Here is a 14054-nt window from a genome sequence, read left to right on the forward strand (position 1 = left end):
TTCTTTATAAAGTGATTTGGGAGCGTAATGGAGGAACAGAGATCGACAGAATTGTGCTCTTGTAAAAACATATCAATTGTAGTATCAGACAACATACAGGCATCATTTGGAGAGAGTCTAAAGGGGTTGAAAAGGGAATGAGCTTAAATCTATGGAGTAGAGCTGATAAGCAGCATAAGGCAGTTTTTTAGCTCAACTGAAAGGAAGTAGTGGGCATGTAGCAGTTTTTGAGTGGATAAAAACTGTTGCACAGAGAAAAGGAAGCTGGTCTTGTGCTGTACTGCTACTAGGGTAAGAAGTGTTAAATTTCATGAAGAAAATTTCAGGTTAGATAGGATATCAGTAAAAACTTTGTAGTGCTGGGGATAAGGTTGCACTGGAGTCCATTCCTTGAAGTGGTTCTGAATTTCCCCACTGGGGCTCTTTAAAACAGGCTGTGAGAACTTCTCTTGGGAAAGGTAGAAATAGACTGTGGGACAGAACTATATTTAATGTCCTGTTGAGGGTTCATATCCAACCTTATTTTTCAAAGATTCTATGCGGTCCTTCTTGACATAACGGAGGTGAAGTATCATTGTCTTCAGCATCTGAAGAGCTGTTTGCCTTTGCTGCATCTCTTTTGAGGGGGCCATATTGAAAGAGGGGAGGATTGGATGTAGGAGTGGAACTACTGTGTGTTAGGACAGAGGTGAGAGAGTGGCTTGTTGTTTTCTCTCTGTGTGTAACTGAAGTTTGGAGTTGGGGTGAGAGTGTGTTCTTGAGTGTTTCAACTTCCTTTTTCATCCTACCCCACATGGCAGATCCAATTCTCTCACCAAAACATACTTTTTACTATCAGAGTTGTTATTTATTTTTGTTTTACAGTAATCTAAAATATGTTTCTGCTCAATCTTTACACACATCCCCTTCCCCCACTACTGCTTTTCCAGCCTCTTACCTAGTGAGTCCCTCAGTCCCCTGCCTCTCATATAAGATAGAAGAGATTTAAATAAATTTCCAGAAAAAACCCTCAAATCCAGCATCACTCCCTATCTCCTTAGCTTCGAACAGGCCAATCAGCTGCCTTTATTCTTGGTCAACCATACTGTACTTGACACAAGTGCATCCCATTCCCTCTTTTCCAGTGCCTAAAATACCGGCCACCATTCTGTCCCTGCTGTAACAAGCTCTGCTGGGCTCACTGGTGCCTGATTTGCCCAGCTTCCTTCACAGATTAATAGTTTACTGCCCACCCTCTCCCTTCCAGCTCCTTGTCTTCATCCCTGCCCTCCTAGCTCACCTCAAACAAAGGCGTAGCCTCTTACCTTATGCAGGGTGCCTGGCAAGGCAGCAGGAGCAAGCGTTATTACCTATTACAGCTTGATCTTTTATGCTGCCTGCCTCTTTTCTTGATCATCATGGCCATTGCCTAGGGGCAGTATTAAAACTACAATCCAGAGCAACTTTTTGTACACATTCTACCTACCAGGTTAATGAGAAGAGCTCTTCAGCTGGCATTGGAAGAAAAAGTTTTGGTTACAGACTGTCAATGGCTCATTTAGTTTTTTCTCTTGAGCTGGAGGTAGCCTGTAGGCCTGAAGGCTAGACCAGTTGGAGCTTTTACATTTGGGTTTTTTGGAGCCCCAGCAGCATTTCACATCCCTTATTGACAAAATTATTTGACCATAGTGGACGTCTGCAGCTGCACATTTTAATGATACTGTTCGCTATAATGCCCTGTCACTGAAGCCCTTTCACCAGATAAAACAGTGATACAGTTTTGGCATTACTGCCAAACTGGCATTACTGACAGGTCTTCCTGTCCACCTTGTGTACCAGTCATGCTATAAAATGGAGAGATCAAGCTCCTTTCTCCTAGGTAAAGTGAGAGCTTTGGTGGAACAGCCAGATCCACCAAATGGAACTGGCCAGTCAAACAGCCAGTCATCAAATGCTAAATAGTTTCCATTTTGAGCTATCTGGATGACGTTGAAAATTTATTCTTAGGTTCTCAGTGATATCAGCCCCTTTCTTTTGCTATGCTACGAGCTGCATCTCCTGCCACTTCAGATGTTACATTAGTGACTGGCCTGTGTAAATGCATTTCATGAAGGCATCCTTTGTACGGTCTTGACACTTTGCAACACAACCTTTAGGAAGGAATTTGTTTTGCATGTAATTCAGATTTGGATTCAAGGCAGTATTCTTTTATGATACTGAGGATTACCCTGTCTTGTGTCTAAGCAGCAAGTTTGTTGAGATAAAACTGCATGGTGCAGTGGTCCAAAGACAGAGCTGGGAAAACCTCCCCCACTTGCTAGTTGTAGCTAACTCTGCTATTGTGGATGACAGGTCCGAAAGTGCTGTGAGCTTTGGTGGAAGTGAATCCCAGGTGGACTTCAGCTTTATGACTTTCAAATCCTACAGTGTAGTTTAGTGGCCTCATGTTTTCCCAATAGTTGGTAGACAGCTACTCAAATGGTATTTTTCGATGTTTAATCCAGGTAAGTCTGATACGCAAACTTAGTTTCTTTGAAGTGATCCTGAACATACTTTAAAATCAAAATGGATGCAGTCTTCAGCTTAGGTTGTTTCATAGATTTCAGTTCATGTCCTTGCAATTCAAAAGAGAATGGGGGTGTTTTGACTCTTTCTCGAAGGAAATATTTTATTGGATTGTAATAAGTACTATAGATACGAGATCATTTCAACTTGTAAGTCTAATTTGATACACCTTGGTGAAATGCAGATTCATGCAAGCCATCTACATTTGGTTTTAACTCTTCCTGTTTATTTCCTATGTATTAGCACTTATAGCGACGGCCTCCTTCATCGTGCAAATGTCATTAATTTGATTTGTGTGAAACAAGTCTTACATTAGCATATATACCTTACAATTGCTATTTGAATTCAGCTCCCTCATGACTGATTGTAGCAGTCACAAAAATGGGCTGTCATAGTGTTGTTATGCCATGTGGCATTTGATAAGATCTCAAAATAGTACTGTTAATGCATACTACTTCAAGAACAAATCCATACTGGAACTTCTGAAAATTTTTGTCTTTGAGCTTTGCTTTTCAGTGCCTGGATGTACATTCCAGTGCTACCCATAGGAGAGATTTCTTCTTTTACTCATCTTTTGTGGTTAACCTCAGTGGCTTTGTTAATCCAAAGGATAATAACAGAGTGATTTGAATTTAATTTCCTCTAATGCCAGTAACTAGTGATCAAACAAATAGATTGTCAAAACTGTTAAGTAGCTGCAACTATCCTGTTTTCATTTGGGCAATGACATCATTGGCTTTATGTAACATAAGCGATCTGCCATGACTAGGGAGTCACCTGTTTTTGATGTTAGCACCTGTGTTAGGAATCTAAATGCGTTGAATTACCTCTCTGGCTATCAGAGAGAGAAGGGTGCCTCTGGAGTGTGGCTGAACCTGTTGACCTCTGAACCTCTGGAGGTGTGTTTCTCTCTCTCTGTGTTCATCACCTGAAATGAGGTGGGATGAGTCAGGACAGCAGAGCTGTAGCCTTCTATTGTGCAGCTCCTTCTAGTGATTCAGCTAAGAGATGCTGGGTCTTTGAATTTTCGCATCCTGAAGTGTGAGATAAGGTTGGTGATTTAATTTGAATATCTTCAAAATTCCTGTGCAGAGGATAGGAATAGGTGGAACATAGAAAGGAACGTTTTGTAGTCCCTAACTTAGGTCATGTATGAAACGAATAAAAGGTACAACCAAAATCAAATCAGACTTTATCTAGTATTACCGCCTCATGCAATAGGCAGTCTGATTTAATCATGCCTTATTACTGAATATGGGTGGGAGAAGAAAGGGAGTAAGAGCATTACTTTTCTTAATTTGTTGAATTATGATGTAAACAATTTTCTTCTTGAAAAACTGACTAAAAAACTAAGAATCTCCAAGTTCTGTCCACAAAGGCTCAAGTGCAGACACTAGAGGACTGTGAAAACTCAAAAAAACCCAATACTGAAACCTGAAACTGAACGTATAAATAATGAATAAAAGATCCAAACTAAATGATAAAATATAAAAATCCATGTACCTTGGGGCAAATATACTGAAAGACAATATATAAGCAGTAGTAAAATATTACAGTATCTATATATTGAATTTAGAGTCAGAAGAAACAACTGGATCATCTGGTCAGGCTTCATTTTATTTCCCCTCTAGGAAACCTGATAGCTTGCGTCTGACCCCAGTGTGTCTCCTAGATATGAATCTCTTCTCCATTAGTTGGCAGAACAATTCGTAAGCAAGGAAACTTTTTGTTCATACCAAAAACTGCTTCACTGTTAAAAAATACGTGCCTAATTCATAATCTTAATTTGTCTGGCTTCAACCGTTAGCTTTCTATGTTTGTTATCCTTTTTTATGCTAGATTGCACAGAACCTTGATTCCCAGTATTTTCCCTGTGGGAATCCACTTACATACAACAATCGAGGTGCACCTTTCAATATGCTTTTTAATAAACTAATATTATTTAGCCCTTTAAGTCTCTTACTGCAAAACATGTTCTCCAGTGTTCTCACTTTCATGTTTTTGTATAATTTCCTCAATTTTTCAAATATTTTAAAAAAAATGAACAGAAGACTTGTATGTAATGTTAATCATGACTTGTATGAGTGCCATACAGAGAGGGACATAATTCTTTATTGTTCTGCTTGTACAATCTAGGAAAGCAGTGGCTTTTCCTTGCCATGATGTTATTGGGACAAATATGAGAGGATACCCTATCATATCCCCTCATCTCAAACTCTCATGTAGCATCTATATTCTATAATATAGTATTTCCCTCATCTTTTAACCCTTCTGTTCCATAGGCCATAGGACATAAGGTTTGCTTTCAGTGATCCTACCTCTATAATTTTGCATTTGGCTCTGTTAAAGCACATTTTGTTTTATTTGGTTCAGGTAATCAAATGATCCTGATAACCTGTCAGTTCTGCCCTGTCATCGTTGTCATTTATGTTTCTGTCCATATTCTTGATTTTATACCTGTTTCTCCCTCCCTCATTGATTACGGTAAATCATGATGATCGTTTCACTGGCAAATATTTTCTGGCATGTCAGTTAATCAGTTTTCGGCCCATTTAGCATGTGCTTTATTGATATTATATAGTGCCAACATTTTACTCAGTCATGTGTTATTGAATAAACTGCTTTACAAAGTCCAAGCTAGGCAATTTTATTGGAAAAATCTGTAATCTTACCAAAATCATGTTAGTATGATAATTGTTTTCTCTAAATCCATACTGCCTGTCATTAATTTCATTCATGTTCTTTACTCTTTATCAGTTAGATTTTGTATCAGCTCCCTCTTACTTTTGCCTTGGTTGATGTCAGGCTAACCAGTTGTGCCGCTTGGTCTTTAAAAATTAATGGCACATTAGCATTCTTCCGGAATTTCCCTGCTATTTCAAGATTTATTAAAAATTAATAGAAGAGATGAGAGATGCCCTCAGTTATTTGGGCCTGTTGATTTGAATATAATTACCCCTAACAGATGCTGTCTGATATTCTCCTCAATTACTAATTCTTGAGTAATGAAATCTGTGTTTGCCAAGTTAAAATGTAAAATATGGAACATTGCCAAAGCTTCAGCTTTGTGTTTGTAGTGTTCCTAAAGTCATGAGTCCTTTAGGCATGCCCTATCTTATCTTTTAATGCGATAAAAATAATAAATAGATATCAGAGGCAATCTGTTACCAGAAAGGTTTGAAAGCGTTGTAGTTATAATTACAGATATGATTATGAGAAACATTAAATATGGATGAAGTTTTCACACTTACAGTTTAAAAGATAAAACAGATTTTGTTTTCAGATTAAAAACAGGGAACTGGTTCTGTAAGTGTGGTACATGTTGACTTTAGACCTAAGTTTGTCTAGAAGTAAAACAACGTTTAAAAGTGACCCTTGGGAATGCTAAGATTATAAAATATCAAAGCAATAATTGTGCCTGGACATATCTGTAATCCTTAAGCCAGAGAGGTAGTCTCTGAAATTTCTTGAACTATCACCAGTGATTTTGGATGATGCTGTTACTGGATTATGTAGAACCTGTAATGACTCCGGCAGCAGCGTTCTCCTAAGTTGCAAGCTCGTTCTGCAAACCAGAAGATCTGCCACTAGAACTCAATTACAGTATGACTCCCTTTCACTGAAGCTAACGGTTATATATGTGTGCAGGAGAGTTAGTTGGCAGTGAGTACACTTTGAAAAAAACATGCCCAATAATGATGATAAACTACTACTGCAAATTTTAGAAATATCAATATCACTGATTTATACATTAATATCTTCCATGTTAAGCTGAGGTCATAATGTGATAATTATGGAAATGATCAATAGACATCTTCATGAGAGAAACAGATTTCTTATAATAATTATAACATAACATTATTATTCCAACAATTGTGCAGGAGAGGCTGTTGTTGTTAGGTCTTTCTGTAAAAAGAGCAGTAGGGTAAGGAAGTAGTCTAGGAACAGCCTGTTAATAGCAGTTGTATGTTCGGAGCTTCCCCCTGGAGAAAATGGACCCGACTGGATTAACACAGTAAGAATTAAGATACGGATTTGGGAATAAAAGACACATTTAAAAGGACAAATGAAAGGAAATTTGCCTGGGTGCTTAGATTGCTTTCATGGTCACCAAGCAACAAATAAACTTTAACTCCTCTCCCTTTTATTTTTCACAAGGAGTCAGATAAAGAGCAAGCACTTATCCATCTAGGCTTCCTGTCTTTTAAATTCCCAGAGTCTCTGAAAACAAGTGTAACTTGGAATATGAAAGAAATATTTTTAACTACTTAGTGATACTGGCAGCTGTATAGTAGTTGGCATGAGTTATCTGAGCTTTTAAGAGGACATATTCTAACTAGAAAAGTAATTTAAAACTTCCCTTCTGCACAATGTTAGTGGTATAATATTGTCACAGGAATCTTAATCTCAAATTTCCTGGGGTTTATTGGTATAAAATTACAGCCATTAATTATGGGTATGCCAGGAGTTTCTTTCTTTTTTTTCCCTTTTTCATTTCTGTAAATTATCTTCCTTAAGGAAAGTCTGTTGATTGGAAAATAAGGTTCTGTGCTCTAAAACTGGATGGTGGTATAAGGGGAAAGCAAACTAAGGCTAATGGCTTGGCTTATTGATCATAGGAACCATTGTTTTTTTAACTTGAAGGGCCTGATGCAGTTATCCATGTGTAGGCATTTAGTACTACTGGGAATAACTGTGTCCAAGACACTCAGGTATGACACAGGGCTCTCAGGTGCTGCTCGGGACCTAGGGAGACCTATGGCCTCCTAGATCAGCATCTAAAGGTTACGAAGGTTACCATCTGGCATCCCAAATGGCTCTAGCTATCTGTGTGAGGAAAATCAAACTGAGTTACAAGTCTTGGGTATTTTCAGGGACACAACTGTAGGAGGGAGCTTTAAATCTAGAATGCAAAGCTTTTGTGACTAAGTAGAGTTTATTCCGCATTTGATGCGGAAATCTGTTCTTTCAGATGATTAAAAATATTTGTAAGAAATTAGCAAGAAAGAAGTTAGTATTGCTACCCTAGAAATTAATATTTGCTATATCAGATCTGTGACCTGAGAGGTTCCGATGTCATTACTCAGCCAGTCTATACATATCTTGCATTTATATTTTGGTGCTTCAAAGAAGGCTCCAAAAACATCGTTAAAATCAGGACGCTCATGACACAGCTGACCATATTTTCCCACTATCAATCCAGCTTGTAAATCACATCTCACTTCATAAAATACTGAGATAATAGAGAATTTAAAGCTTAAAAGAATGTTTGTGGGCTGTAATAGTTATCTAGAATTGTGCAGTGAAGGTGTTTCATTGAAGTATATCACCCTGGTTTTCAGAAGAAAGACAAATTAAATTATGTATCATTCACCTATATAATGTAAGAGAGCTGTATTGACAATACTCCTGAAATAATGTCTCTAAAGTCATTGTAGAACCACAGTATTACTTCAATCAGAAAATGTTTATTGAGTGATCCTGGCCCAGAATCAATTTAATTTGAGCCTCAGGAACAACTTCTCTTCAGCATGGAGCTCTGTGCTCTCTTCTGGATTTATTTTAGGTTTATTGCTCTATTCTCACTAGTTTGGTGCTTTCACCTTGTGTTCTGGCAATATGGCAAAACCAAACCATCTTTTAGAAAAATGTATAGGAATGGAAATTTTTTTCAAAGTTGTGTGCTCAGAGTTAGACATCTAAATTCATACAGCAGAAGAGGAAACTATAAATTCTTGATATCTTAAAGAGAAATCTATCTCTTATCAATCATATGATCCAAGCCTATTTCTATATTAGTACTTTCTATACAGCAGTGTCCATCTGCATTTATGTTCTATCATTTTATGAATTCATTACTTGACATTAAATCACAGTTATTGAGAATAACCTTTAAGCTCTTTAGAACCACATAATCTCTGTATTCTCAAAGGATTTTGTCATCCTTCAACATACGCTTTGTGTGATTTTGATGAAGCGGGATTCACACAGTCCTGCAGGTCGCTAATGAAAATGGATAGCACAGAACCCAGTGCCAATTCCTCTGGGGCCCCAGTTAATGTATTGCTCCCTGTTAGGAAGCTGTACAGTTGCTACTTACTTGCTTCATGATCCACCAGCCATTTTTTATGTCTGCTGTCGTATTTTTACCAACGCAGTAGTTTTTTAGTCATCAGCTGTGCAGCACCTGGTTTTGGTGCAAACACAGGGTTCCTTTCAACTAATACAGAAAATCCTTCGACTCCAGCTAATTCATTTTTAGTTATTGACTTCTTTATCTAATTGATCATTTGGAATGTGTTTTTTTTAATATCTTATCAATAAATATCCTTCTTCATTTTTTCTGTATTTTTTTGGATCTGGATACTACATGAGTAGGTTGGTAATTTTGAATCGCTTTCTGGTGATATCTTAGAAAATTAATAGAATACCAGAATTTTAAAATCCCATTTTTTCTCCATTTCTATTTTTGGCAGAGAAAGTCAGGCTAACAGAAAATAGGAAGTTAGGAGCTACCTCAGGTAATTTGTCTTGTAAGTTGTCAAAACCTGTCTTTCAAGAGCGGCCCTAATAAAGAGTTAGTGCTCAAAGAGAGATTGCACTCACATGATATGCTGGTTTTGGCTGGGGTAGAGTTAATTTTCTTCACAGTAGCTGGTATGGGGCTGTGTTTTGAATTCATGCTGGAAACAGCGTCCATAATTCAGAGATGTTTTGGTTATTGCTGAGCAGTTCTTGCACAGCATCGAGGCCTTTTCTGCTCCTCATACTGCTCCACCAGGAGTAGAGGCTGCACAAAAAGTTGGGAGGGGACGCAGCTGGGACAGCTGACCCAGACTGACCAAAGGGATGTTCCATGCCATTTGATGTCATTCTCAGCAATAACCTAGGGGGAAGGTTGGGGGGGGGGGGCGCTGCTCAGGAACTGGCTAGGCATCGGTCAGTTGGCGATGAGCAATTGTTTTCATTTGCATCACTTGTCTGTTTTGGGGTTTATTTCTCACTTTGTTATTTTCCTTTTCATTACTATTGTGATTCTTTTCTTCTTCTTCTTATTATTATTATTCAATTGTTAAACTGTTCTTACCTCAAGCCATGAGTTTTCTCACTTTTACCTTCCCCACATCCTCCTGGGGGAGAAGGGAGCAAGTGGCTGTGTGATGCTTAGTTGCCAGCTGGGATTAAACCATGACACATGAGCACACAGTAGTTGAAAGACCAGTTCTGCTAGAGATGCCATGGAAAATAGGCACATGTACTGCCAAGACACATCAATTCATGTTCTTCTTTTGGTGTACATATGTATTTATGTAGTCAGAGTGTTCTTCGGGCAGTGAAAAAACATGTCAGAGTAGCACTCCTATGTGTTTTGCAGCAATCTTATTGAAGGATTCTTATCAAGCAATGTGGAGTCAATTATCTCCTTCTGCATTCTTTGTATTCCCGTGCAGAACTGATTTCTCAGCTTGCCTGTTGGGCTGATGCTGTACTCCACACACTCTGAATACTCTGCATAGAAATACTCGGTTGGTCTATTGGGATGAGTTATTTCTTTGGTCATGTTGCAAGAGTTCGTAATTTTGTCAAGGCACCCTATTCAGCAAGATATTTAAGCACATTGCCTAACTGAACTTTTGGAATGCTTAAAACGAGTTGTGTGCTGAATCAGCATCTCAGTACTTAGTTGATGTTGATGGCCTATGAAGGAATAAAACAATTTAAATAATCTTATACTGAAAATATATGGTGATATTCTAGTCACTTCTAGACTGGATATCTAGTATTGTCTAGTCCATGAGTCTGTACTTATTTACTGTCTTGAGGCAGAACACAAATTGCCTAGTGTCATTGATCCAAATAAGCCTGTATCTGCACAGGTACTATAAGAAGAGATTCTTCCTTTTTAGTCTAAATCATACTCAGTGCATGGAGACAGCTTTTCTTCTTCAGAGGGAAGTTTGATGTGATATAAAAATGACGTAGGTTTAAATGAAGTACTTCAAATGAATGTTTTGCATTGCAGTGATTGAGCCAGCAATACTTTTAATAATTTGTCCTCACGTTGCTAGCCTCTTGGATCTGAGGGATTTTCTAATACAAACTATAATGTAAAATTCATTAGCTACCAGTAGCCAGGGTTCTGAATCTGCTTGAGTGAATGAATTAATTTTCATTTCTGAAAATATTCATAAAATGTTGTTTTATAGTAATCCTATATATTATAATAGCTTTTAGATGGCAGTATCATAAATCTAACATACTTAAAGCATACAACTGGGTATGAATTTACATATAAAGGAATAGTATAGCGGAGGTGTAAAGGAATTAAGGGGCCCTTAGTACACATCTGCTTGTGTATCTGTCTGTCTTTCTGGTTACACACATTGCTAAATTTCAGGTGTTCTTTAAAACTTCAGCTGGAACTGTATGTATCTGTGTGTGCATCCATGCAGATATGTATGGCTGTCTGGTATCATGAAGAAATGACTACAGGATGGGTGCAACTACAGTTATTTCTCTGCATTTATAATTGCCTTAGAAAAATTGTGTAGGAAGCTTTAGTTTCACACTGACACATTTAGACTATTCTATTGCTATCGCATGCAGTGCATAAAAGCAAGAAAAATAAAGTAATTAAAGCTTCTGTTCACCCAATTTAGTTGTCAAAATGCATCTGTGAGTTAGATTAAAAGAAGAGGACTTTCAGAAGAACAATAAGATACTAATTATACTAAAGGGCAGACTGAAAAGTTTCACCTTTTTTGTGGACATGAAAGATTAATTAAAATGATTAATTTTAAGGCACTGGTCTGAAGCCTCAGGATAACGGGGTGAATACTACAAGATTTTCTTTGTAACTTTCAGCAATGCATTTTGGGTGTTTCTATATCAAAAGTCTGTGCTGTGACCAGGAAGTCAGAATCAAGCTGAACATGAATGGAAAAATGCTATTGACTGTTTTTTCTCAGACCAGAACTCACCATGATTAGCTTTTCAAGTCTGATTTGAAATTGCCTCAGGACTGAACCAAAAATCAGGATTTTCATTTGCTGGATGAGAGAATACAAGCAAGGAGGAAAACGGATGTTGCTAAGCTGTGTGCCTGTTCAGGACAGTTGGAGCTATGTCATGCTGCGACCTTTCTTCTCTTCGGTTTATCCAGCTGACTCATAGCACAAGTAGCACGAATCCTCACTTCTGTGCTGTAGTACTGTGATGCGTTGCTTTGTAGACACTAACAGGGACCTGCTCAGGGTGGAGGGGGGCAGTTTGCTACTGTTATCTCTTAACTGATCTACTTCTTGGGAACTGGGCTGACCAGTGTTTGGTTTTTGCAAAGGACTATGTATTCTGATAATTAACTGGGTGCTGTAAATGCTTAGGGGGAGTCAACTGCCTGAGCTTCTCCTTACCAAAGTTTGGGAGTACTTGGATACCCATCTTTATGAGTACATGCCACAGGCGCAGATTTAACAGGACAGGGAGCTACAAACTTGTTCTCCCTCTCCTTTTAGCTTCTATGTCACTTAGCACTGGACCAACCTGAATTCCCATTGTGGTGCAGCGTGAATGAGCCTCTTCAGCAGCTCAGCCCCAGGTGCCAGAGGAGCTGGGAAGACAAGTGATGGTCAGCCTCTGGCAACAGTGAAAAATGGCCAACACACTGTGTTGTAGTGCTGCCCCTTGCCACATGATCTCTCTGTGTTTACATTTACCAACATAAATCAGTTCAAATTTTTTCACTTGTTCTGCCAAATCATTACAGGACTGACCTAAAAGTGAATCAAATCTGTTTTAGTCACATCAATACCTAGACACTAATAGCACTAAACATATAATGATTTGACTTCTTGCTGGTGGCTATCCGTCTGTGGTGGAAACCTGGCCTGACAGAGGTACGAGGAGCTGAATACATACTGAGGTGGCTGACAAGTCATCCATGAGGATCCTTGTAAAGAGTGTCAAAGCTAGCTCAGGTAATGTCTGTGGAAGTCAAAGTCACACTATTGACTGCAGTTGAACACACTCTCAGGATTTGCAAAGGAGCCTGAAGCAGTAAGTGTCCAAACTGCATGAAAGAGCTGCATGGTGCAGCTGTATGTTAACTCCCTTGGGGAGTCTCCTTTTTTTGATGGGGTCTCTAGGCATTAGTATGAAACTTGTTACAAACTGCTGTTACAAATTGCTGTTACAGCAATACAAACAAATAATCTTGTATTATCATTACATAAGACTGAACTCTCAGGAGACAGTTAGCTTGTCCTTTACAATAAGTGCTTAATTTGTGAAAATAACACATACCAAAGAATAAGAGAGAGCAAAAATAATAGCTGATGTACTTTCCACTTTAGTCTTCTTGCTTTCAAGTATTCAGTTTTGCTATGGGTTGAGTTTATGTAACACCTTAATTTTTTATTTTTCACAGAAATGTAACCTGGAATAATTTAGCTATCCCAGACACCCACTGTTCCAAAGAGCTAGAAGAAGGTTACCAGTGCCCACCTGGATTTAAATGCATGGACCTTGAAGATCTGGGACTAAGCAGGCAAGAGCTGGGCTACAGTGGCTTTAATGAGATAGGTCTGTCCTACTGGTAACATCCATTTCAGTATCCATTTAAAAATGTTTATGAAATGAATAGAACAGATAAATCATGTCTGTGCTGAAAAGATATCAAGTGCAATTAGTATTCTGCTCAAGTAGAGCACATGCCAGAAAGAGAAGCTGTGCTATTTGCTTTGGAATGATGAAGTTATCATCTATTTTTACATTGCCTGGGATCCCAGGACTTAAATAACTTTAAAACAATGTCTTTATTTAAGAAGAGTCAACCGTTGATTATCACCAGTATGCAAATGCGATGACTAATTTCTGTGTTTTATTTATGATTCATTTTAGAGTATATAATTCATCCTGTTTGTCTAATTTTAGTAATAATTCCCATGCAAAAAAACCCACCCAGAATTACTTTTATAATCATCTTGGTACTAAAGAGAAACAGGGAGAGAAAATGAGATCAAGTGTATCTGTGGCAATCTCGGTCCAAACTGTTTAAGTCAGAACATGACCCAGAAAAGTGAATGGGAGTCAGGCAGATTTTGTAATACTGGCACAATTTGTGTTCTGTGAAAAACTCTGCAGAATCACCAGGAGAATACACTTCTCTGCTGCTTGCAATGTGTCACGCCACCCCCATGGGGAAGCGAACATGGAACAATAATAATTCAGGAAAGGTGGCAGGAGCATGGGCAGCTGTGGCAAGATCCATATCCAAATGGAAAATATGCAGTTACCCTGTCAGAACATTGTAGTTATCTCACATTTATTTAACAGACGAAGGTCCAACAGGAGCCTGCAGCTGTAAATTTTCATTCCAGCACAGGTAGGGAAGTCCCTTCAAATGATAAAGCATGCCTATAGGCCATATGCTTTCTGATGCATCTCTCTGACTCTGATAAGCTTTTTTTTTTCATCTTTCCTGGCTTGAGCTCCAGACTGTTATCCTGGCC

At 38.4% G+C, this 14054-nt stretch overlaps 1 protein-coding gene across 1 annotated transcript in view; it reads left to right on the plus strand.

Annotated features, from left to right (window-relative positions):
* NALCN (sodium leak channel, non-selective) overlaps window positions 1-14054 on the plus strand; it is a 247593-nt gene that overhangs the window by 42496 nt on the left and 191043 nt on the right. The window contains exon 7 of the mRNA XM_064440627.1: window positions 12971-13125. Within this exon, the coding sequence (XP_064296697.1) occupies window positions 12971-13125 (155 nt within the window). The remainder of the gene's footprint in view (window positions 1-12970; window positions 13126-14054) is intronic.

The sequence above is a fragment of the Phalacrocorax carbo genome, chromosome 1 (assembly GCF_963921805.1).
Source record: "Phalacrocorax carbo chromosome 1, bPhaCar2.1, whole genome shotgun sequence".
NCBI lineage: Eukaryota > Metazoa > Chordata > Aves > Suliformes > Phalacrocoracidae > Phalacrocorax > Phalacrocorax carbo.